This window comes from Excalfactoria chinensis, chromosome 3, assembly GCF_039878825.1.
Source record: "Excalfactoria chinensis isolate bCotChi1 chromosome 3, bCotChi1.hap2, whole genome shotgun sequence".
NCBI classification, from domain to species: domain Eukaryota; kingdom Metazoa; phylum Chordata; class Aves; order Galliformes; family Phasianidae; genus Excalfactoria; species Excalfactoria chinensis.
This window is the reverse complement of record NC_092827.1, coordinates 95,639,966-95,661,426: the sequence shown is the minus strand read 5'-3', so window position 1 is coordinate 95,661,426 and position 21,461 is coordinate 95,639,966. Positions and strand designations below refer to the sequence as shown.

Sequence of the window (21,461 nt, the reverse complement as noted above, 5' to 3'; positions counted from 1 at the left end):
CATTAATTGTGATTTGTTACTCTAGACGTGCACCCAGCAGCAGTGTCAAGCTGCCTGAGGCAATGCTACAGATTGAGTGTAATCTGCCTTAAAAGATGCCTCATTTGGTAAAGTCCAAGCTCATTACTACCTGCGTCATTTTGGTGTGAAGTCACTGACCCATCTCAGTCCCACCACATGTTAAGTGACACAGAGCCATCTGTATATATACACACACATATATATATATGAATCTGAGCTTCAGCATGTAAAAGGGAATATTAATCATAACCTAGCAAAGTGACTAGCAGAGCTTGCTTACAAATTACAGAGAGCGTGAATGTTCACTGGCAAACCCAGTGGCTTTAGCCACTAGTGTACAAGTGAGGGGAATCTGGTTCAACGTCTGCAACTTAGTAGAAGTTCACTTGGCAAATGTCAGGCAATATTTCCAGCTGAGAATGTAGGGGAAGTGACCCAAATATGCCTCTGAAAAAGAGATGCATGATTCACCTGAGCTTGCCAATGCCACTGACACTCCACCAAGTCATAGGAACAAAGATGGCCATTTTTCAGGGTCACAGTATTTCCACTACTGATGAAGAGGGAATATGCAGGGAAATAAATGCAATACAAACAGTGATAGTTTAACTGCATTATGTTTGGGTGTTGTTTTTTTTTCCCCTGGACAAAGAAAGTCAGAGAGACAGTATAAATCTAGAGCCTCTATTGAAAAGATGAGTTACCAACCTGGTTCAGAAAAGGGGCCAGTGGGGCTGGTGCTGAATATGGCAGGAATAACACACATCCCTCTACTTAAAGCATTTCTGCCTGCAAGGAAGAAACACCTGCACGCTCATAAAGCTTCCATTGTAACTCAGCGCCATGCTTCCCTCTGACAGATTGGGTATCAAAGCTGAAGTGAAATATGTGAGTGCAGTACGGAGTGGGCACAATACAGACTACATTAATCACTAATTCTTAAAAAAGAATGGTTTTGTTTATAAACCTCTGCAAAAAGAATTCTGAATTGAAGATGCCCCCCCTGTGCATTAGAGAAGCAACTGCCTGGCTATTAGATACTCAACTGCGAATATAAGCCAACTCAGAAAGATGTTAAGGAGATGGAAAGCCTACACAAACTGCCCTGATAGCCATATAACAATTCAAGCAAAGACTGTGCTCTACAGACCCCTCTCCTCTGCTATATTTCCCTTATAAAACAACATTATGTGAGGCCCAATTCCTGCCTCACCTAAGGTACCATGTTGCTGAAAAAGGTTTCTTCACACAGTGGGCCAGAAGGAATTTATTTAACAGAAATTTCTGGAAGTTGGTTTGCAAATACGTGGACTAACTTCACATCATTCAAGCTGCTAAGACAGCCCCAGAAGTTAGAAATCCAATTAGTTTCTTCCTGACGTGATAGCTAGAGCTTGTCAAACACTCATCCTGACATTGTGGCAGAGTAAATCCCTCCAATATTTGGTTAAAATGAGTCAGGTCTTCATTATAGAATCATAGAATCACTCAGATTGGAAAAGACCTTGAAGATCATTAAGTCCAACCATGACCTAACCGTACTACCCTAACTAACAACCCTCTGCTCAACCACATCCCTGAGCACCACATACAAACGGGTCTAAACACATCCAGGGATGGTGACTCAACCACCTTCACAAATAGGTCATTTTGACCCCCCTTTCCCCCCACCATCCTAGAGCTTCCCAGGTCTCCCTTCCTTTGGAAAGACCCCAAGTTCGGGTTTAGAGAAGACATCTTCATCACCTACCACTGTGATGATAAAGAGTGAAATGCTCACCAGTACAAAGCGTTTCAATTTAACACAGAATTTGCCAAACAATTAATATCCTGTTTGCTCCCTTGCTCCATCTGGCTGAATCAAAGCGTTTTGTGTCAGCCTAGAAGCAAAATAAAACCTTTCCTTCTTTAGAAAACGTGCTCTTTCTTTAGGTAGAATACACTCCAGCGATCGTATTCTCACTTTAATAGGCAAGGCTGATGTAGGGTAATTTCTAAACAAATAAAGGTAGATTTGGCCCAGGTTCTGCCACCTGAGTTTTACAGAAACCAATGCCTGCTGTTGCATGAGGATGGTGTTGCACTGTGAGTGTGTACAAAGAAGTTTGTTGTCTCAGAAGTTGCTTGAGAGGCCTGTGGGAGACTCTGAAGGACTCCCTGCTGCCTACACATGGTTGCTGGGCAACAAAGATAAGGGAAGGATCCCAGCTCATGTTCTGCTTCTGAGATGGACTGAGGTGACTGTAAGATGAGGGGCCCTGCTTGCTCAGGGGTAGATAAGGCTGCGCAGTGGTGTCAAATGTGCAAAACATGCTGTGACACCAGAGAGGGACCGGACCATTTATAAGGACTTTGCGAACAAAGGACTGCTGTCTTTTTGTGCCTTTTGCCCTTTTTTGGCCTGAATCCTTTTAAGCCTGAATCCTTTTGAGCACTCCCCATCCAGACCTGTGGAACGCTGTGAAGCTGCAGTGGTTGCTATCTCCACATTCCTATAACAAACACTTGATTTTCTGCCTTTTTACTATTCTTTCTTCCTCACCATCCCCAAGCCTAACAAACCAAGAACATATAACAAACTGGCTGGGCAGTATTGATCTGCAAAAAGCCTCAATCTCACTGTGGTTATACGTATATACATATATATCATTAATCACCTCCCCTGTTGGAGCACAGGTGAAGGTAATTCAGCTGTGCTCCCAGAAGGGGTGGAGCTCTCCTACATCTCATTTAAGGGCTGACCACCACTAAGGTAGCATCTCTTTATGGAGATCAGTCCTTTGTGGAGTTTTTGTGGTGAACTTCAACATTGCTGAGCACCTATCTTGAAGGCCTCAGAGTTGGTGAGTGCTTTTCCTTAGTTACTCTCTAGCTATTCATTTCCATCTATAGTTGTACTATTCCAACCATACAATACCATACTTGTATTTTTTCCACTGTGCACCAGGTAAAGCTGCAAGAACGGAGTGCTGCCCTGTGTTTTGAGGAGCTCTCTCTGCTCCAGCTCTGCCACAGGCTTAGAGGTGTGTGTGGTGCCCCAGCAACACAAGCCAGTGCATGGAGATGGGATGCACAACCCGCTGTGCACTCCAGCACCTCCAGGGCACACCTATCGAGGTCTCAGGAAGCCACCTTGCTCAGCCCAGAGCTCACTACCCACATGATACAGGCAATACATTTGAACCCCCAGACCCACTTCATCTTCTGGTTGTGCATCTACTTCCAATCCCGGTTACAGTCTGACTTCCAGATACGCGTCCAATCCTGGTTTCATTTTCTTTTCCGGTTTCATTTACTTCTGGAATCACTTCTGATCCCACTTCAACTTCCTGTTCCATTTCTGTTCAGGTTCCTTCAATTAGGGTTTTGTTCCACTTCCAGCTCCATGCTGTCTTTCAGCTCCACATCTCCTTTGAGTTGCAGTATTGCTTCTGGCTCAGTCTCCACTTTCGGTTCACAGTCTGCTTCTGGTTACATGTATATTTCTGGTTCCACTGCTACTTCTGAGTTCATCTCCAGTTCTGGGTCCACTTCAGTTGCTGTTCCACACCAGGATGAAATATCCCAACCTGAGCCCCGCCAGCTCGACCTGCGATACGCTGTACTGAGCCATTCTAAGATCCCGCCCCATAGCGCAGCTTTCCGATCGAAGCCCCCCAAGCTCCAGCTGACCCGACCCCACCCGAGGCGGGGCAGTGAGGCGGATCGTGGCCCCGCCCGCGTTGTTCCAGCTCCTCCTGCCCGGCCGGCGTCGGCCGCTCGTTGCCGTGTCTGCTGCCGGCGGCGTCTCCGTCTTGGGCGGCCGGGTAAGGAGCTGCTCCCGGGGCCGCTGCAGTGATGCCGGGGCGGGGGGAACAGCGGGGTTCTGGCAGTCGGGGCCGGAGTTTGGTGCTCGTGAAAGTGCAGCCGGGGGCGCGAGAGTGATCCGGTGTGTGGGCTGCTTGGTTTAGGCGAGTTGAAAAACATTTGGCTCCGCTTTTCTGCCCGTAAGGGTTTGTTGGGGGTGCCAGGAGCCCCGAGCCGCCGCCGGGAGCGACTCCAGGGCTGTGTTTGGGTCGGGCGTCGCGCCGGACGGCGGGGGCTGGTTCTTCCCTAGTTTGGGCTCTCGGTTTGTTTTCACACAGCGCGGAAGCGGGATGGATTCCTGGAGGCCCTCGCGGCTGCGTTCAGCTGTGCCGGGATGTTCCCGGCTCGGGGTGTTCTCTGTTTCCCCGCCGCGGGGCAGCCGGAGCCGCTCGGTGTGGGAGCGAAGCGATGGCCGAGGGAAGGAGCGCAGCCTCGGGAGCTGCGTTCGGCTCCGTGCCGGCTCCGTGCTCCCCGTCTGGAGGCCGCGGCTCTGCTACGTGCCTAACGGAGGGAGAAACGCAGGCAGCCGTGCAGGGCTTTGCTGTGCTCAGAAGCCGTGCTGGGCCTGGCCCCGCGCTCGGGGCTCGTTGTCCTCCTTCCGCACAAAGTTACTCTCTCTCAGTCAGGAAAACAATGTGTAAGTGTAAGCGGATGGCAAGATCGCTATTTGATAGAGCAATTCGTGAGGAAGGAATCGGTGCTGCCTATAGGCTACCCCAGCATGGAGAGGCTTTAAATGCTGATACAGAACTGTCAGAACGTGGCTCCCACCTTTACCCGAGGTAGAGCTGAGGGCTGGACATGGTGTGTCACCTTCCTAAGCAGGACCAGTCACACGTGTGGTTTTGTTGTCTTTTTGAAGCAGTTTTTGCAAGTAGTCGGTATGCAAGTGCTAGGGAAGGGCTGGTAGAATGGGTCCAGGTATGGGAAGCTCATTTCCAACACCTACCAGTAAAGGTTGGTGTGGTTGTTCCATGGCAAAGATGTGAATGGTTTGGGATCGGGGTGCTGAGGAGGGGGAGCAGAGGGTGGTGCAGGGCTCTGCTCCTGGGAACCGGAGGCAGGAGGAGATGGCACAGAGCTGTGCAAGGGCAGGGTCAGAGCGGGCACTGGGAAGCTTCCTTCACCTTGAGGATGGTCAGACAGTGCAGGAGGCAGCTGGTGCCCTGTGGCTGTCAGCGTGTGGGAGGCATTCGGACAATGCCCTCATTGAGTGCTGTAACACTTGGTTGGCCTCGAGGTGGTCCGGCAGTGGGAGGAGATGATCTCTGAAGGCCCCTTCCAGCTGGACTTCCAGCGTATATAGAACAAGGTGGGCCATCCCTGTCTGGCTGTGCAGAGAAGTGGTTGTTTTGCTCTGCAGCACTTTAGTGTTTGTCCTCAGCTCTGGGTGCTCTCCAGGGACAAAGCATTTGGGCCAGTAAACAGACATGACATTTTAGTGACACGGTAGCCTATTACCCCATGTTTGTTGCAGTGTTGGTATGTTTGCTACCTTATTTTTTTTTTCCCCAGCACAGACAGTTTCCAGCTGTGAGGTTTGCTTTATTCCCATCACAAGCATAAGCTCTGCTGGAACTGCAATGTGCTGATGCCCTTAAAAGGGTGTTAATTTTTTTCACACCTATGGGTGTGATATCAGCTGCTGTATTCATAACCTGCTCGTGACTCGGGATGGAGGATGCACTGCTGTATGTCATGTGTATATCCAAAACACTGAAGTGTGGGGGGTCATGGTTTATTAAGGCAGTGCAGATGCAGCTGGAGGAGATCGCTGACCTCAGCCAGCTAAAGAACAAGGATGAAACATACCAAAGCCAATGGCTTGAGTTGCCTCTTGCAGCAAGCAAGTTGCTATGCTTGCACTGCAGGAGCAGACTGCAGGCGTTAAGCAGTATTGGGATGTTAGAAGCAGTAAAGGACTTGGTAATAGCTACAGCCTGTGAAAGCTCACAACAATGGAATAGGGATCCTCTTCTTTACATTCTTGAGGTAATAAAATGAAGAAGTTAAGCTGTGACTTCTGTTTGTTAGTTGCTGAGAGGCTGAGTTCCTCTGATAAACAGCAAGAATGGTGTTGGACAGAATGGAATGAGCTGAAATGAGTCTCAGCTTTTGGGTTCGCTGTGGTCTAATTTAGGAGGATCAACTGTCATTTCAGCTGGCTGCTTTGTTTGTAATCCTAATGTTCTAAAAAGGGCATTTCCTGTCATACATCTGAATGAGAGGCTACACGTGCTTGTAGTTCAGATGTTATGGGTTGCATAGCATATGTGGTCATAGAGATCAATGGCATCTTATATTGTTTTCCTGTTACCTAAAGTGCTTGGGTTAGGCTTACATGCATCCCGAGGGAGCTTTTTGGAGCCCAGATGAATCTGTTTTGCAGCCCGACTCTACTGCCTTTCAAAGGAAGAATGCCCTGATTCTTAAGAAGGAATTTGAAGCACTTTTTAGAATCAAAAGCATTCAAGAGGCAACATTAATTTATTGTAACGGCACCAGAGAACAAACTGCATGAAGCAGGAGGCTGTAAATGTTTACGTGCTCAATGGATGGTGCTGCCTGTGACAGGGGAGAGGGTGTGTGTTGTTGTATTAACATGACATCACAAAAATAACCCTTAAGGACCTGTTTGGGTTTTTTTTTTCTCCGTTCCTTGTGGTGGTTGTGGTGATCAGGGAGCAGCAGCAGTGGAACTGCTATGTGTATCTAGGAGTGGGTCCAGAGGAGGGACACTAAGGTGATCAGAGTGCTGGAGCACCTCTCCTGTAAGGAAAGGTTGAGGGAACTGGGCTTGTTTAGCTTGGAGAAGAGAAGGCTGTGGGGAGACCTCATTGCGGCCTTCTGATACTTGAAGGAGGCGTATAAACAGGAGGGGGGAATGACAGTCTATGAAGGTGGATAGTGATAGGACAAGGGGGAATGGTTTTAAACTGAGACAGGGGAGGTGTAGGTTAGATATTAGGAGGAAGTTTTTCACACAGACAGTGGTGACACACTGAACAGGTTGCCCAAGGAGGCTGTGGATGCCCCATTCCTGGAGGCATTCAAGGCCAGGCTGGATGTGGCTCTGGGCAGCCTCATCTGGTGGTTGGCGACCCTGCACATAACAGGGGGTTGAAACTGGATGATCATCATGGTCCTTTTCAACCCAGGCCATTTTATGATTCTATTGCAGTAGTTGCTTCTTGTGCTTGTGTTGAGAGCTCCGTCTGCCCAAGTATTTTCCTTCACAGACGCGTGGTGCCTGAAGTTAAATCTTTGCAGATATGCTCCAAACAACTTCACGAGTGCGTTTTGTAACAGGACGAAACACACTCAGTGATCTTCAGCATCACGTTTTACAAGGTCTGAGTAGCAACAGAAGCTGGGAAAAGAAATTAGCTCAGCATCTGGAACTACTACAGGGCGCTGAAAAACTTCCTTCGTCATGTGAGAAGGAATTGCGGTGCAAAAACACATGCTTTTTTCTTTGCCTTGTAAATTGCATTTGTCTTTGCTTATGTTTCCACTTTCCACTTAATCTTGTCGTTTTGGTTCATGCAGCTCTAGTAGTAGGTGGTTTGCCCCTCCGTGCACGGTGGTGGGAGGTAAGGCTGGGCTTGGCAGCCTGCTGAACTTGCCATCATTTCTATCAGGCTGTGCCTGTGCGTCTGTCCCGGAGCCCATGCAGCAAGAAGAGCTTGCTGTCAGCTGTGCTCTCCTCTCTCATGCAGTCACTTTTTTTACATGCCAGATGCGGTTGGAGCAAAGCTGAAAGCACTGAAGCTTGCTATGCATAGAAATTGTCATTAATACCGTGGAAGGGACGGAGGAGGGGAGTGAAAAAAGACCAAAGTAGAGAACAACAAGCTCTGATTTTCTTTCCCCTGCTGCCCTTGTTTCTGATGGAGAGATGGAGTGGGTGAAGGACACAGAAGTAGCTGTGTGGCTGAGCTATGATAGCCATTCGTAACTTGTTTGCTCTTTCTCTCCCCCTCTCTATATGTGTGGACAGGAGAATGCTTATAAAATAACCGGCATAGCGCAAATATTTGTACTGAACGAAAAAGTGGAGAGGTCAGAAAAATAATGAAAGCCCAGAGTGTCTCCATGCCAAGCACGTATTTGTTCAGCAGCGCATCGAGTGCTTCGTGTTACAGTTTGGTTTCTTCAAGGCTATTAGCTAGCCAAGAAATAAGGGAGAAGTTTTAAGAAATAATGACTTGTAGCGTAAGGTTTAACTTGGCTGAAGTTTGTTGTCTGTACAAACAGACTATTCTTCAAACGCTACAGATGAGGAACGGCTTTTGTGGTTACGTGGTTATATGCACACAGCCTGGCCTTGCAATTAGAAAATAGCCTATGTCTGTATGTGAAGGAGAATGGCTCTAAGCCATCGTTATCTAAGCGTAATTAACAGAGTCATGCGTGTGCAGGTGGCTCTGTGTAAGTGAACTCTGCCTTCCTTGTGCTTTCAGGCAAATGTGAATGCATTCTGACACAATAAGAGTATGTTTCTCACGTGAACAATGCTTGTATAGGCCCTGTGGTGCCTCATTGTAGTGGATACCTTTGCAGTCATCAGCAGTTTATTTCTTAATTCTGCATCAAGTCAGGAGCAATGGGGAGGTGGAGCTTTGGGGACGATGCATCCTACATAATGATACAGTGAGTTTACATTTCAGTGCATGATTTAAAGCAGCCAACATAATTAATAACCAGTAAATACTGGTTACAGTCCTGCTTAGAGGACATCTAGCTGTGTACTTTACCAGAGTTAATCTGTTTGATGAAGTGTGGTTTATTAATTGATTTGAAGCCTGGTGCTTTTTCCAGGACGCCTGCCAATTCAGTACGTAGCATATGTTGTTACTTACTTGGCCTTGACTTGCGGCATTGCATCTCTGCTGAAGGCTTTTAGTCTACACTTCAGCAGAGGTGTATTGCAGTAATAGGTGCACCTTTTCTATCAGCACTGAGCTGCTACAGCTCAGTGTAGCACCAGGTCTGTTCTTGGAGACAGCTGCACCATGCTGAGGAAAACACTGTTCTGTTTAATGGAAAGAAAGACAAGAGACCTCATCTGAAGTAGAGGCGTATAGAAAAATCTTTGCCTGTATTATTTGCTCTGCAACTAAGCTGTCTTCTTTAGGGTGGTGATGCACTACCCAGAGCAGTTGTGGTTGCCCCATCCCTGAAGGTGTTTGAGGCCAGGCTGGATGGGGCTTTGGTCAACCTGATCTAGTGGGAGGTATTTCTGCTAACAGCAGACAGGTTTTGACTGGATGGTCTATAAGGTCCCTTTCAACCCAGACCACTTCATGATTCTATATAGCTTGTAAACTGCATGTGATTTTCAAGCTTTGTATGGCTTGAGTATTGTAAGGGTTGGGTTTCTGACTGTGTCTGTTGTTTCTTCGTAGATGGTTTGTGGGTGATATATCTGCAAGTGCTTCAGACTTCTCCTACAAGATGTGTTCCACAAATCCAGCCAACTGGGTTACCTTCGATGATGAGCCCCTCTTCCAGTCACCTCAGAAGCTGGTTCATAATCAGAGTGGTTGTAAAGCAAATGGACTGAAACTCAATCTCTCTACTGTGCATGAATCTTCAAGTCGATCATCTTCTACAGGCAGCACTCCACTCTCATCTCCTGTAGTTGACTTCTACCTGAGTCCTGGCCCACCCAGTAACTCTCCACTTACTACACCTACCAGGGAATACCCAGGCATCCAGAAGCATGGGATTCATGTCCTTTATCCAATTCCTGAATGGCCACCAAATACTAACCTTCCATCACCCGGGGCTTGCTCTTCCCTAGCCTCGCAGAAACCCAGCAGCCTTCCTTTGACTAATGATGGTTCAGTTAAGACTTCGGTCTCCAAATCAGTAGATGAAGGAAACACTGATCTGCAAGGAAGCTGTGACAAGTCAGAAGAGTCATCAGCAGAGGGGCAGTTCCCATACTTCCAGACTGACTGTGGTTTTTCCAGTCCCTTTTGGAAGGAAGGATGCTCGCTCAGCACATCACCAGCTAACATTAATGCGTACAGGAAGGATAAAGCGCCTGATAAAGGCACTTGTCATTCTAAAGAAAAAGAGATTTGCCATGATCAGAAGAGCCTTAACCAGGGCTCCTTCAGCTACATCTGTGAGAGACTTGAACACTTGCAAGCTGATGGCTCGGATGCTGTGGGAAGCCTGCCCATCTCCAGTTCTCATGAATGGCACAAGGATTCCCCAGCTGTTCCTCATGGCCTCTTCAGGAGCCAGAAAGCTGATGGATGGCCATTTATGCTGAGGATTCCTGAAAAGAAAAATATGATGTCATCTCGACAGTGGGGCCCTATTTACCTTAGGGTTCTAGCTGGAGGAATACTGCAGATGTACTATGAAAAAGGACTCGAAAAGCCTTTCAAAGAATTCCAGCTTCAGGCACACTGTAAGCTATCTGAACCCAAGTTAGAGAGCTATAATGTTTCAGGAAAAATTCACACCGTGAAGATTGAGTGTGTATCTTACACAGAGAAAAGGAGGTATCATCCTAAGGTAGAAGTGATCCACGAGCCAGAGGTTGAGCAGATGTTAAAGCTGGGAACCACAGATTATAATGACTTCACTGATTTCCTTGTAACAGTGGAGGAAGAGCTTATGAAGCTTCCTACCACTTCTAAACAAAGGAGAAATTACGAAGAGCAAGAAATGACTCTGGAAATAGTGGATAACTTTTGGGGAAAAGTCACTAAAGGCGAAGGAAAGCTTGTAGAAAGTGCCGTTATCACACACGTTTATTGTTTGTGTTTTGTGAACGGAGGTACTGACTGCTTTCTAACTCTAAATGACCTGGAACTCCAGAAGAGGGATGAGCGTTACCTTGAGAAGGAGGCGGAGAAGAAATGGATCAATATTCTCGATTGCCATTTCCACAGCTGTGTCAAAACGCAGGAATTTGAGCAGTCGCGAATTATCAAGTTTACACCCCCTGATGCCTGTAGGCTGGAGCTAATGCGTTTCAGGACTCAGTATCATGGAGAAGACCTTCCGTTCTCTCTGAAGGCAATGGTGGTGGTTCAGGGGGCGTATGTAGAACTTCAGGCTTTTATAAATATGTCTTCAACTGCTCTGATCCCAACACGGTTACCTTCTGTGAGATGCTGCGAAAACGTTACGATACGCTTTCCAGTTCCTTCACAGTGGGTCAAAGCACTTTGGACCATGAACTTGCAGAGGCAGAAGTCTCTAAAAGCAAAAATGAATAGAAGAACGTGCCTTGGTTCTTTACATGAGATTGAATCTGATCCTGTAATACAAGTCTCGGTTGGAACGGCAAAATACGAGAGTGCCTACAGGGCTGTCGTGTGGAAGATAGACAGGCTTCCAGATAAAAACTCAAGTAAATAATTTGCTCTATAAATTGGTGGGCCCGGATACACGTTTTCTCAGGGTGTTTGCATTGTCCTTACACTTGTCTGTGTAATTTTTTTATTTAAGGGCATTTTCCCAATTCAGTGGAGTCAGTAATTATAAGGTTGCAGTAGCATGAAAGTGGATCTCATCATTTTGAGTAGACCTCAAGCTAGGAGTAAGAAAAGGTGGAAGGGTTTAAGCTTTGCAGATTTATGCTGGACAGCGGTGCCAACCCAGTGCCACACACTTAATAGAAAGGGTGGGATTGGGAATGCTGCGTTATGGCTTTCTAGCCTCTTTTAACAAATAGTGGATATAATCTTTAACTGGGAAATGCCGTGGTCAAACTTGTAGCAGCTTGACTGTGCTTTTGCAGAGGTTGTTGCTTACTGCCTCCTTTATGTGTTTATGCACTGAGATGGTATGTTTGTGGCAATAGCTGCACTGCCAAAGAGTGCCTCCCACTTTATTCTGGTTGCCCAAGGAGGCTGTGGATGCCCCATTTCTGGAGGCATTCAAGGCCAGGCTGGATGTGGCTCTGGGCAGCCTGGTCTGGTGGTTGGTGACCCTGCACACAGCAGGGGGTTGGAACTGGATGATCATTGTGGTCCTTTTCAACCCAGGCCGTTCTATGAAAAGATTAATAGGCCTACATAGTAATTGTCTAGAGGTATACGAACTCTTGAATATATTATTCTCCTTTAAATGAAATAAGAATGGCGTCCTCAGTCTGTATATGAACTATATTGCTTTTGGTGCTAAAATACCATTCCAAAGCATCCTGCATTAACACGCTGATGTTGCGGCTGTGAGTATGAGCTGTTGTGTGGCTGCTGGAAGACCAGAATTAGTACTTCTTCTAATGACATTGTGTTGCAGTACTGGTGCCTTTTGTGTTGTACGGTGGGTCTTATTGAGGCATTCAGTTCTTCTGAACCTCAAGCAATTTTGGCTTTCTGTTTCTATTGATCTGCACAGTGGGAAAGAGGGCACAAATGCTGCAGGGGTCAAATTGAGAAAGGACACTGTGTTAACACCATCTCACTTCTTCCTCTTTCCTTTGCCTTGACCTGAGGCCAGTGCTGTATGGTTTGTCCCGACTCCCCCCCAGGCTGACTGACTGGGGTGTGACTGGGTGACTGATAGTGCGTGGGGACAGGACTAGGGGTAATGGGCTGATATTAGTTAGTTTATTAAACCTTTAGTGTTGGTTTGCTTCTGCAAAATCAAGTCGGCAGCTTTAGTCAGGCAGTTTTAAAGAAGATTATGAGTTTTCTGAAGTCTTTAATTCCCTGCAGTTCATTTACCTTGAGATTCATTGCGCACAATTAAACCTCAGATTTCTGGTGTTTGAAAAGAAGAACCTTCTTTTCGTGGCATTCTACAGCTTTACATTGTTTTTTTTTTCAGGAGTACTTTAAACTTTGGACATGTGAATAATTCATCTGGCTGAGGTTTGCGAAATCATCTGTATTCTTGGAATGCTCAATGTGTTTGAGAAAACATTTCAGCAGTAGTTCTGCCCGGTCAAGTTTTAAAGCTTATTATCAAGTATTCTGTACACATGGAAGATGTTAAAAATAGGACTGTCCCAAGGCGGGCCAAAAATCTTGAGGCAGTCAAACTAACAGAAATATGTAAACATTTCTAATGTGTTTATTGCAGCAAGAAAAAATACGCTGGGGTTTTTGCTTTCAAAAAGCTTTTGTTCAAGGCTTGGAGAAGGTGGGGGTGGGGGGAGAAGGGAAAGATTGCTTGCAGTCATGTTGTAATTCCATTTATAGTCATTGAAATGCGTTAGTATTCACTGGGTTCTACTAAATTGCTTCCGTGGAGGACTGCTGGTGAAGCAAATGCTGTCAGCTCTGAGGTACCACAGGTTTTTAAAGCTGCCTGTGCTTATTTAGATCTATAAATGGAGCCTGAGCGTTAGCGTAGATTGACAAAAGGTTAAAAAGCCTTCGAAAGGTTGATCCAGTTAAACTTCTGCAGGTTGAGTGAATCTGCCGTTTGTGAAGTCAGGACTTTGTATACAGAAATGTTCTGTGATTTCAGCACAGTGTTTGGGCTGGTCTTTGCGCTGAAGGAGCCGTGCACATGTGTTGCCTGGGCAGCCTCTTTAATCTCTTGCTATCTAGATTTCTGCCTGTGGTATTTCCTGTAGTGCCAGCTCTGTCTTTGGACCCTTGTGTATGGCTTAAATTGTCTGAATTCATGAGCCTTTCTCAGATCAAGGCTGCTTGAAAACTACCTTGGGTGTTGGGGTGTGAAGTAGTGTGAGTAAAGGCAGTGAAGTTAGATTAATAACAGCCTGTGAAGCACTATCTGAATGCCAGATGACAGTTTGAATCTCATTTCATAGACAGCTGTTTGTTTTTGTTTGTAATCCTTCAGAGGGTAGGAGCAAGAATTTGGGATATTTTTTGGAGATACGAGCCAGACTGTCAGATGTAAAATAGGATTTAGGTCTCTCAGCTCAAAAAACTTGTTACAAGTTGTCTGATGGCCTCAGACCCAGGATTTGTTTAAGTTAGCTTTAGAAAGTTCCACTTTTCTCCCCAGATTTGTCCAGTTCCGTTTCAGAAGCGATTAGTTTCTATCAGGCCAGATGGTCATGTCTCCATGATGCCTGAAAGGGCATGTTTTGCACAGCCAGACGTGCATCTGGGTAACGCGTTCTCTTAGCTTCCACAAGGCAACTTTACAAGCTTACATGATGCCTGCTTGTTTTTCCTGCATTTTCTCTGTTTCTGGCCAACATCTCGTTTATTCAGCATTACTGTTTCTTTTGCAAAAAGATTTTGTACACGCAGCCTGTCTTTCTTCTAACCTCAGTGTTGTACTAGGCTGGGAAACAACAGTTTCATGGAGCAGAGATGACGAGGGCTGGCAAGTTTTAGGTGAAAACTGAAGCAATGCTTGTCATTTTCTGAGTGCTGCGTTGGTCAATTGCTTCACATCCAGCAGCTGATGGGAAGGGGTTCCTCTGTGCTCCTACCAGCATCCGTCAGCAGGCAGAGGAACTTGTCTACAAACGGTGAGTACATTTGGCATTGATGTTGTTGCAGTGGGGGAATCCCTGTGTTTTGGGGGTAATAAAAGGGCCAAGTGGGTGCTGCTCCAGAGGACTTGGGGCAGAAACCTTACTCACATCCCAAAACTGTCATCTTTATTTTTGCAGGCTACAACCTAGGAGAAAGAAAGAACCCCAGAACCTACCAGAACCCAACACTGAGACCACATCAAGTGCACTCTTCCTCTTACAGTGTGTAAGCTGGAATAGAAGTCTAAGTGTATTTTTAAGTGCTATGTGGTATCTGAACCATAACTACACCTTGTCTACAAGAGGATCCTCTAGCATCAGCCCAAGAGGAACAGCCCATTTATAGCTTCATCTGAGATCATGTGGACATCTACCATCAGACCGTTCATCCAGTAAAATTTCAAGCAGTGGTTGTTTCATGGATTGCCGTTCTCAGAAGACAAAGTACTTTTCCAGACAACTCCCATTTCTACTTGTTTCTTCACAGGCCTCCCTCCCACAGCAGGAAGATGCTGAATTTGATTTCCAAAAGCCCTGGATGTATACTCTTCTTTCCATCACAGATGAACACCAAAAAAGATGCTGCTGGACAAACTCTTTCTTAGCAGATTGTTATCAACCATAGCCTCAGAAACTGAGAGAAGAGAGCATGATGTGCCATGTTAGTGTTGCAGCTGTTGCTGTTTTGCCTGGGATTCTACACCTGTGGCTGCTGGGCAGTTAGCACATCCCAACTCAGCAGGTCCTTGGAGCCATGTGGAGTACAGCTCAGATGGGTTGCAGCGCCAGAGACAAGGTGGCGGCCTGCAATTTAGCTTTGGAATGGAGTGCTGCTTCTGATCTCCCTCTGTTGGTGTGGCTGTCATGACTGCTGCTGGAACAAGAGGTTGAAGAACAGAAAGGCTTACTGCAACAGCAGATTGATTTGTCATGTCTGGGCAGTCTGGAAGAGTGACTGTGGACCAAGAGAGTGCTAGTGCAGGAGAAATGTGCTGGGATACAAGAAAGGATTACCAGCTGAAATATCATGGACAAGACCCATGTCACAGAGGGAGACAGACCTTACCTGTCGCTGTTTATAAGTGACCAGCTGCCATCTCCTCACAGTTATTTAGTCCTCTTCCAGCTTCCTTCTCAAGGAGCTAGAATACTTCTGTGTTCCTTCTTTTATTTCTGTAATAAAAGTATCTGAAGTTTTATCTATCTGTGTAATGTCTCTTTGTCCTGGATCTTTAACCACATTCTGCCTGCCTCTAGCATTGCGTTCCTTTGCCTAAGATCTTTGTGTAAACTGGGTATCAATGTTCTTAATTGCCTTCAAGGATCCGGTCTCATAGTGTGCTCATAGGTGTCAGTGATGTCTCAGACATGTCAGTAGCCCCAAATTTAGCACAAGTCACAGTGTCTCCTACTTAACAACCGCAACAACCTTGCCTTATGGCTGCATTGACAACTCTGAGCTTGGTTTGTGCACAAGTGAACTGAGCAATTGCCTGATACGCAAAAAGGAGATGGCAGCCCTGCTGCTTTGGGTCATGGACCACAGTTTGGGGGTGATTGTTATTTCTTAAATGTGAGGACAGTTACTTTAGCAGTGCTTCCATTGGGGAGAAGTAGAACTGTTCTTTTCCCATATCCGAAGTAAAATGAGAAAGGGCGTGCAGGCAGCTTCACCACATCTTGTTTGAGCTGCAGTCTGAGCTATGCCCTTATCTTCCTACTATAGACCTCTAGTAATAAATGATGGTATGTGAGATAGCTGTAGTTCTTGCAATCAACATCCCAGTGAAATTCCTTCAGTAGAAAGCTCTGGAAAACATGGTTGTTGGGCACAGGGGGGCGTTTCTGTCTTGGCTAAGCTGGAGTCTTCCAGTTTTCATTTCTTTCTATGAGATTTAAAGTGAAAGATGTATCTTTGAGTGAAAACTGAGTTTCTTCCCTTGTAGTCTGAATTTAGCAGCCATTTTCCTACATTTTTACTACTCTCTTCTTAATCAGAAGCTGGGAGGATCTAATAAATTCTATGTAAATTAATCTGTGCAACTACAGTGGTTGTGAAAAGTGTGCTGAAGAGGAGGAAAAAGTGAGTAAGATGCCTCCATATGTTCAAGTAGCAAAAGTTGATGGGATAATGTACAACATCATAGCTGTGTGTTAAGAAAAGATAGAGCTGTGATCTCCTGCCAGCAGATTAACCATGCGTTAGGAACAAAGTAAAAGACAATTAACCGATGCTTTTATTTCTGTTTGTTATTTCCTTTGTCAAGGTGCAGATCATCCACATAGCCTGTCCTACAAACTGGAGCTAGGATCAGACCAGGAAATACCTTCTGACTGGTATCCATTCGCCACTGTGCAGTTCGTCATTCACGACACCTGCGCCTCAGGAACAGAAGTGAAGTCACTGGGCTTAGAGAGTGATGTGCAGCCCCAGAAGCACATGATTCAGAAAGCTGTTTACAATTGCCAGGTATCTTCAGGACTGTGTTTCCATTTATTTTTTCCTTTCTCCCTTTGCCCTGCTCCCTCTGTAGAGTATTCTGACCTTTCATATGCTTGACATAATGGCTTCAAGCAAAGGAGTCATTAAAAAATAATTCCTTGTCTGATCGAAGATGAGGCTGAGAAACATAAATGTGGTTTTGAAATCTGCTGGGCCTGGAAATGTTTTAATTCTGCATGGAAGCTCTTACTTGTGCCATTGCTGCAGATTGTGCTTGCAATTGTTTGCTAATTCTACCTGCCTTTTGTTTTCTAACTACAGGTTGAAATTGAAAAGAAGTGGATTAGGCTTGATGGAGAAGATCCAGATAAGGCTGGCAACTGCTTAATGCAGTGAAAGAGAACAGCGGGCATCACTGTAGGGTATTTACACAGGAAATTCTATTGTTGGAAACAGCGCATTGACCTACTTTCAGATTAAAAAGAAAAAGTCATCGAATATATTTTTAAGTGCTTTTGGGTTTGATTCTGCAAATCAGCCCTCGTTCTATTGGCTTGTGTTCAGGTCACGTTCCTGTCATGGGAAAACTGATACAAGCAAGGTCTCCTTGTAAAGGTTTGCAGGATACAAGCACTTATTTGACTGATCATAATATATTCTTTTCCTGTTGCATACCTATGACTTGGGAGCAATCTCATATTCCACATTGAAACCTAACGGCGTGACTCAGAGTTCAAATCACTTGGACATATAATACTCAGCAATAAAAACTGCCAGGGCTCTTATATGCAGACCAGCATCTGTGCAGGGTCCAGCAGGACCAATTACATTTTTTTTTAGTGATGCTTGAAAACCTCCATCCCCCATCTTTCTGTTCTCCGCAATTTATGTGAGCAGAACAAATTGTAATATTATTCTCTATGAGAGCTTCAGCTAATGAGTTAGAACCAGGGTGATTTCATTGGTAAAAGTGGGAGAAGTTCTTCTGCAGTAATATTCCTTATTTTTCTGTGGCACTGAGCGTTTCCTTCCCAGCACTTCTGTCTGTGTCAGCATTGGCCCTTTTTTTCCCCTGCTGCTGCAGCAAATGAGGGGGCAGATCCTCAGCAAGCATAAATCAGCCCAGTCCCATTTCATTTGATGAAGCTTTGATATTTACACCAGAAGAAAGCTTTGTCTACAAATTGAAATAATGGTGACTTGCTACCAGTTGCTCCCTTAGGATGCAGGACCCAGATATTGCTTTGGAAACTGCAGGAGCTTCTGCACTGCTGCTTGAAGGAACTTGAAGACAGAGAGCACGTCTTCCCATGCGTGGGAAGTGAGGTTTTCATCGTGCCACTGGCTGAAGGCATTTCTGGAGGGAAGCAGTGCAGGAATAGACTATTACAAGGGAAGTGAAGCTGTGTCACTTCACCAAATAGCCACTAACACTTTATTAATAATGTTAACCTCCTATCATTGTAATTTAAGAAGAGTTTTTCCTCATCTTTACAGCCGTTATTCCCTCAGTCATTTTATGCAGGCTGTTATTCCCGCTCCAAGAAAAGAAATACAGTAAATTGAAAAAACACTCTTAATATGTTTTTATTTTTAAGGCAGTTTTCCTGAAGTAATCCTTGCTCAGAACGGGCAATTTTGGAGAGCAAAAATACAGTAATGCACGAAGTTTCACTTTATATTTTTCTACAGCTTGTAACTGTTTATATGAACACTGTAAAAATACGGATTAGATGTTATTCCACCAAAGCAGAAGAATGTGGGATGTGCACTGAGGAAATCACCAGTCGGAGGAAACAGAAGCCTTAATATGAACGTAGTTCACCACGATAAACTTTTCTCCTTGTTTGGAAGCTGAGAATGAGATGGGTAATAGATTCTGTAGTAAGTCCTGGGAGCAGGCTGCCAAAGCCCTAAAAAGATTATTATGGTATTTTGTCATCTTTATATTATCCCTTTTTATTGGCAGATGTGATATCATAAATCTAAGCAAACATTTGAGTACAGTAGGGATCCAAAATACGTCTCGGATATTGCATCCTCCGCTCCTCTTTTGACTTTAGTAGCCATTAGCACCTTCAAATCACATTGGGTTTATTGTATTCAAATTTAATGTTGGTTTATTTACATCTGAACTGAACTGAGGGATGCAGTGCATGCTGGGACAACGCTTTTATACTTAGCACCATGGCAGAGCTGTGCCATTTGTTTAAGTCCACGGCTATACTAGAGCTGCAAAGCTGCATTATAAATTTGCCTTTCCTGGTAATCAGTCCTTATTATATCTGGGATGGCGCAAGCGATCATTCCGCCTTACTGAGCTCATTAACAGAGATAGGTCAAGCTGCAGCTTTATCTGCATGGCACAATTGTGGATTTCCATCTGAGGCTTGCCAGACTCTGTTCCCTTTAACAGGAATGGGATCAGGGTCGCAGGGAATCCATTCCACGGAGATGCTGCTGAAAGAAAGCTACTGTTTCATTCATGGTTTTCACAACACATCTAAGGCTGAAAAACTACCCTCAGACGGGTGACTGTATGCCTTACTATCAGAATACTGAGAAATATAAGGCAGTTCAATGAAAGAAAGTTTGGGTTGACCTTTTTCTCCCCATCAAATTCTATCTTTCCATCCTATTGCAACAATCTAAAGCAGAAACACTGGCTTCCCTTTTCTAATATTTCTTTTGTGCGCTCCGATACTATTGAATATAACCAGCTGAACAAATATTCTCAGTGTTTAACACTTAATTGCTAAGGTTTTCTATGAATGCTGTAGTAGCTGATGGCAAGTAAACATACCGGTCTTTATTGTTTAGAAATCTGGGCAGTAAATTCTCTAACTGTATTTTGGGAAGGGAGCGGGGTGAGGAACAGTTGCTATAACGTGTCAAGGTACTCAGTGTCCAGCTGGCGGAGGGACTGGAGCTTTAAATAGCCCATGAGGTGTGCTGGCATGGTGCGAGGAAGCAGCGTTTGTGCGTGTGTGAGCTGTGCCTGCCTGCAGCTAGCACCTGCACTCATTCAATTCTTCCAACTGTCCTATGCAGGCACCTCACTACAGTTTACTGCAGGGCAGTATTTAGATGTTACATGTGCTTCTTTCCCGAAGGAGAAGCAGAATGTGGGATGTTTTATATTTTAAATAGAAATCAATGAGAACGGCTATTTTTAAAGCGTTTTCTTTATTTACAAAGTACTCTATTTGCTCAAACTGACAAACGTTGTCTTTGCATTAATGTTTCCTATACTCGTTGTGTTACTGTAGATAATACTTGATATAATTTTGGATTCAAACACCCATTGAAGTCAATGGAAGTCTTTTAACTGACAAAATGGGACCTGCATCAAAGTCTGTAAGAATAAAGGAGTGGCAAAAAGAAAGAATAAAGAAATGAATAGTTGTAATGGGCAGGAGAAGGAGCTGTAGAAGGCTCTTGATGCTGGTCAATAACGTGTGCTTATTCCAACCAGAAGAGAGAACAAAAGAGAGGAAAGGAGGTGGAACTGGGTGTGAAGCCTTGCAGTGACAGGGAATGATGCTCTGGCTGCCCCTGGGCAGCAGCTCTTAGAAGTGAGGGTGGTGGTGCAGCCCATTGAATATGATGCCAAGCCACGGTCATCCTTATGCTCCAATATTAATTATCCAAAAGTACATCTGAGAATGTACTTTAACACGTTGCTTCTAGTTGCCTTCATTTTATTTGACAGACTTCTTAGCTTCAGTCTTGGTGTCCACATCTCTATGTCACATGTATTTGTCTTTTCGTTGACTAAACACGGTAACGAACTGCTGCAGTTAGCTGTGATTTTGATAACTCTGGAGCAGTGCTGTTATTCCTAATGGTAAATGTCAGTTTAGCTGTAAGCAGATCATGCTGACGGTCCTGTAACATCGTTTTGTAGATGGCATATTGATTAAAAAAAAAATAAAGCTGTATTTCAAACTTGCCGTTTCTTGTCCCCTCGCTGAAACTTGAGCACGCTTGTTTTACATTTACTGTAATTAACTGGTTGATGATGCAGTGGCAATACTGCAGGTCATTAGAAAAAGGAATTGCGCTGTGTGTGTGAGTGGGGGATGTGACTCCTAGTATCAAATGATGCTGGTTGCAGAAAGTTGAACTACGTATTCCATTAACGGTCATATACTGCAGGCTCTTTGCCTCGTTCACATAACAACAGTGAGCAATGAATACCAATGAATATGTTTTTTTCCTATCCAGCGCTTTCTCCAAACTCTCTGGGATGTTCAAATATAACCCAGCGACGACCACTGAAGACCTTCAGAAATATCAAAGTTTGTTCTTGAAACGAGCTGCAGTTGACAGTGAAGAGGTGAAACCGCAGTGGGGTTGAGTATTCAAGGGAACGCAAGGCTTATTTCATCCTTAATTAGGATTACTCACACTACATGAGTTTCTGGGTGCTTTAGAGAGCAGAGCTGTATGCTGCTATTTGGTGTATTCAGTCCATCAGGAATGCCATTTTTATACAGCTGTTTTACAGGTCAGACCTCTTCTTATGCTCCCCAATATCCAGAAAATTTATCATTAAAATGATTCTTCCAGAATGATCACGTTTTCTTGGCAAGAGGGGCGAGATGGTAGTTCTAAAATACCATAAGAGGCGTGGAGCTGCAGTTGTGTGTTCCTCAACAGCAGCAATACAGGTTTGTAACAGCAGAGGGCATTCTCTACCAAGCATCTGAGTTC

The 21,461-nt window shown here is 44.9% G+C and overlaps 1 protein-coding gene across 5 annotated transcripts; it reads left to right on the top strand.

Annotated features, from left to right (window-relative positions):
- Positions 1–2,792: 2,792 nt before the first annotated feature.
- On the top strand, positions 2,793–20,698 carry STON1 (stonin 1). 5 transcript variants are annotated; one of them, XR_011903023.1, is made up of 6 exons: positions 2,800–2,864; positions 2,969–3,044; positions 3,370–3,827; positions 9,276–11,245; positions 14,106–14,296; positions 14,441–15,453. XR_011903023.1 is itself a non-coding variant. In XM_072331189.1 (6 exons), the coding sequence occupies exons 4-6, from the start codon at positions 9,325–9,327 to the stop codon at positions 17,139–17,141; spliced, it is 2,199 nt and encodes a 732-aa protein (XP_072187290.1). In that variant the 5' UTR covers positions 2,800–2,864; positions 2,969–3,044; positions 3,370–3,827; positions 9,276–9,324; the 3' UTR covers positions 17,142–20,698. The 5 variants fall into 5 exon arrangements, 4 of the variants coding, with proteins under 4 accessions (XP_072187292.1, XP_072187290.1, XP_072187291.1 ...); XM_072331189.1 differs by lacking the exons at positions 14,106–14,296; positions 14,441–15,453 and adding exons at positions 16,570–16,772; positions 17,067–20,698; XM_072331190.1 differs by lacking the exons at positions 3,370–3,827; positions 14,106–14,296; positions 14,441–15,453 and adding exons at positions 16,570–16,772; positions 17,067–20,692.
- Positions 20,699–21,461: the final 763 nt, after the last annotated feature.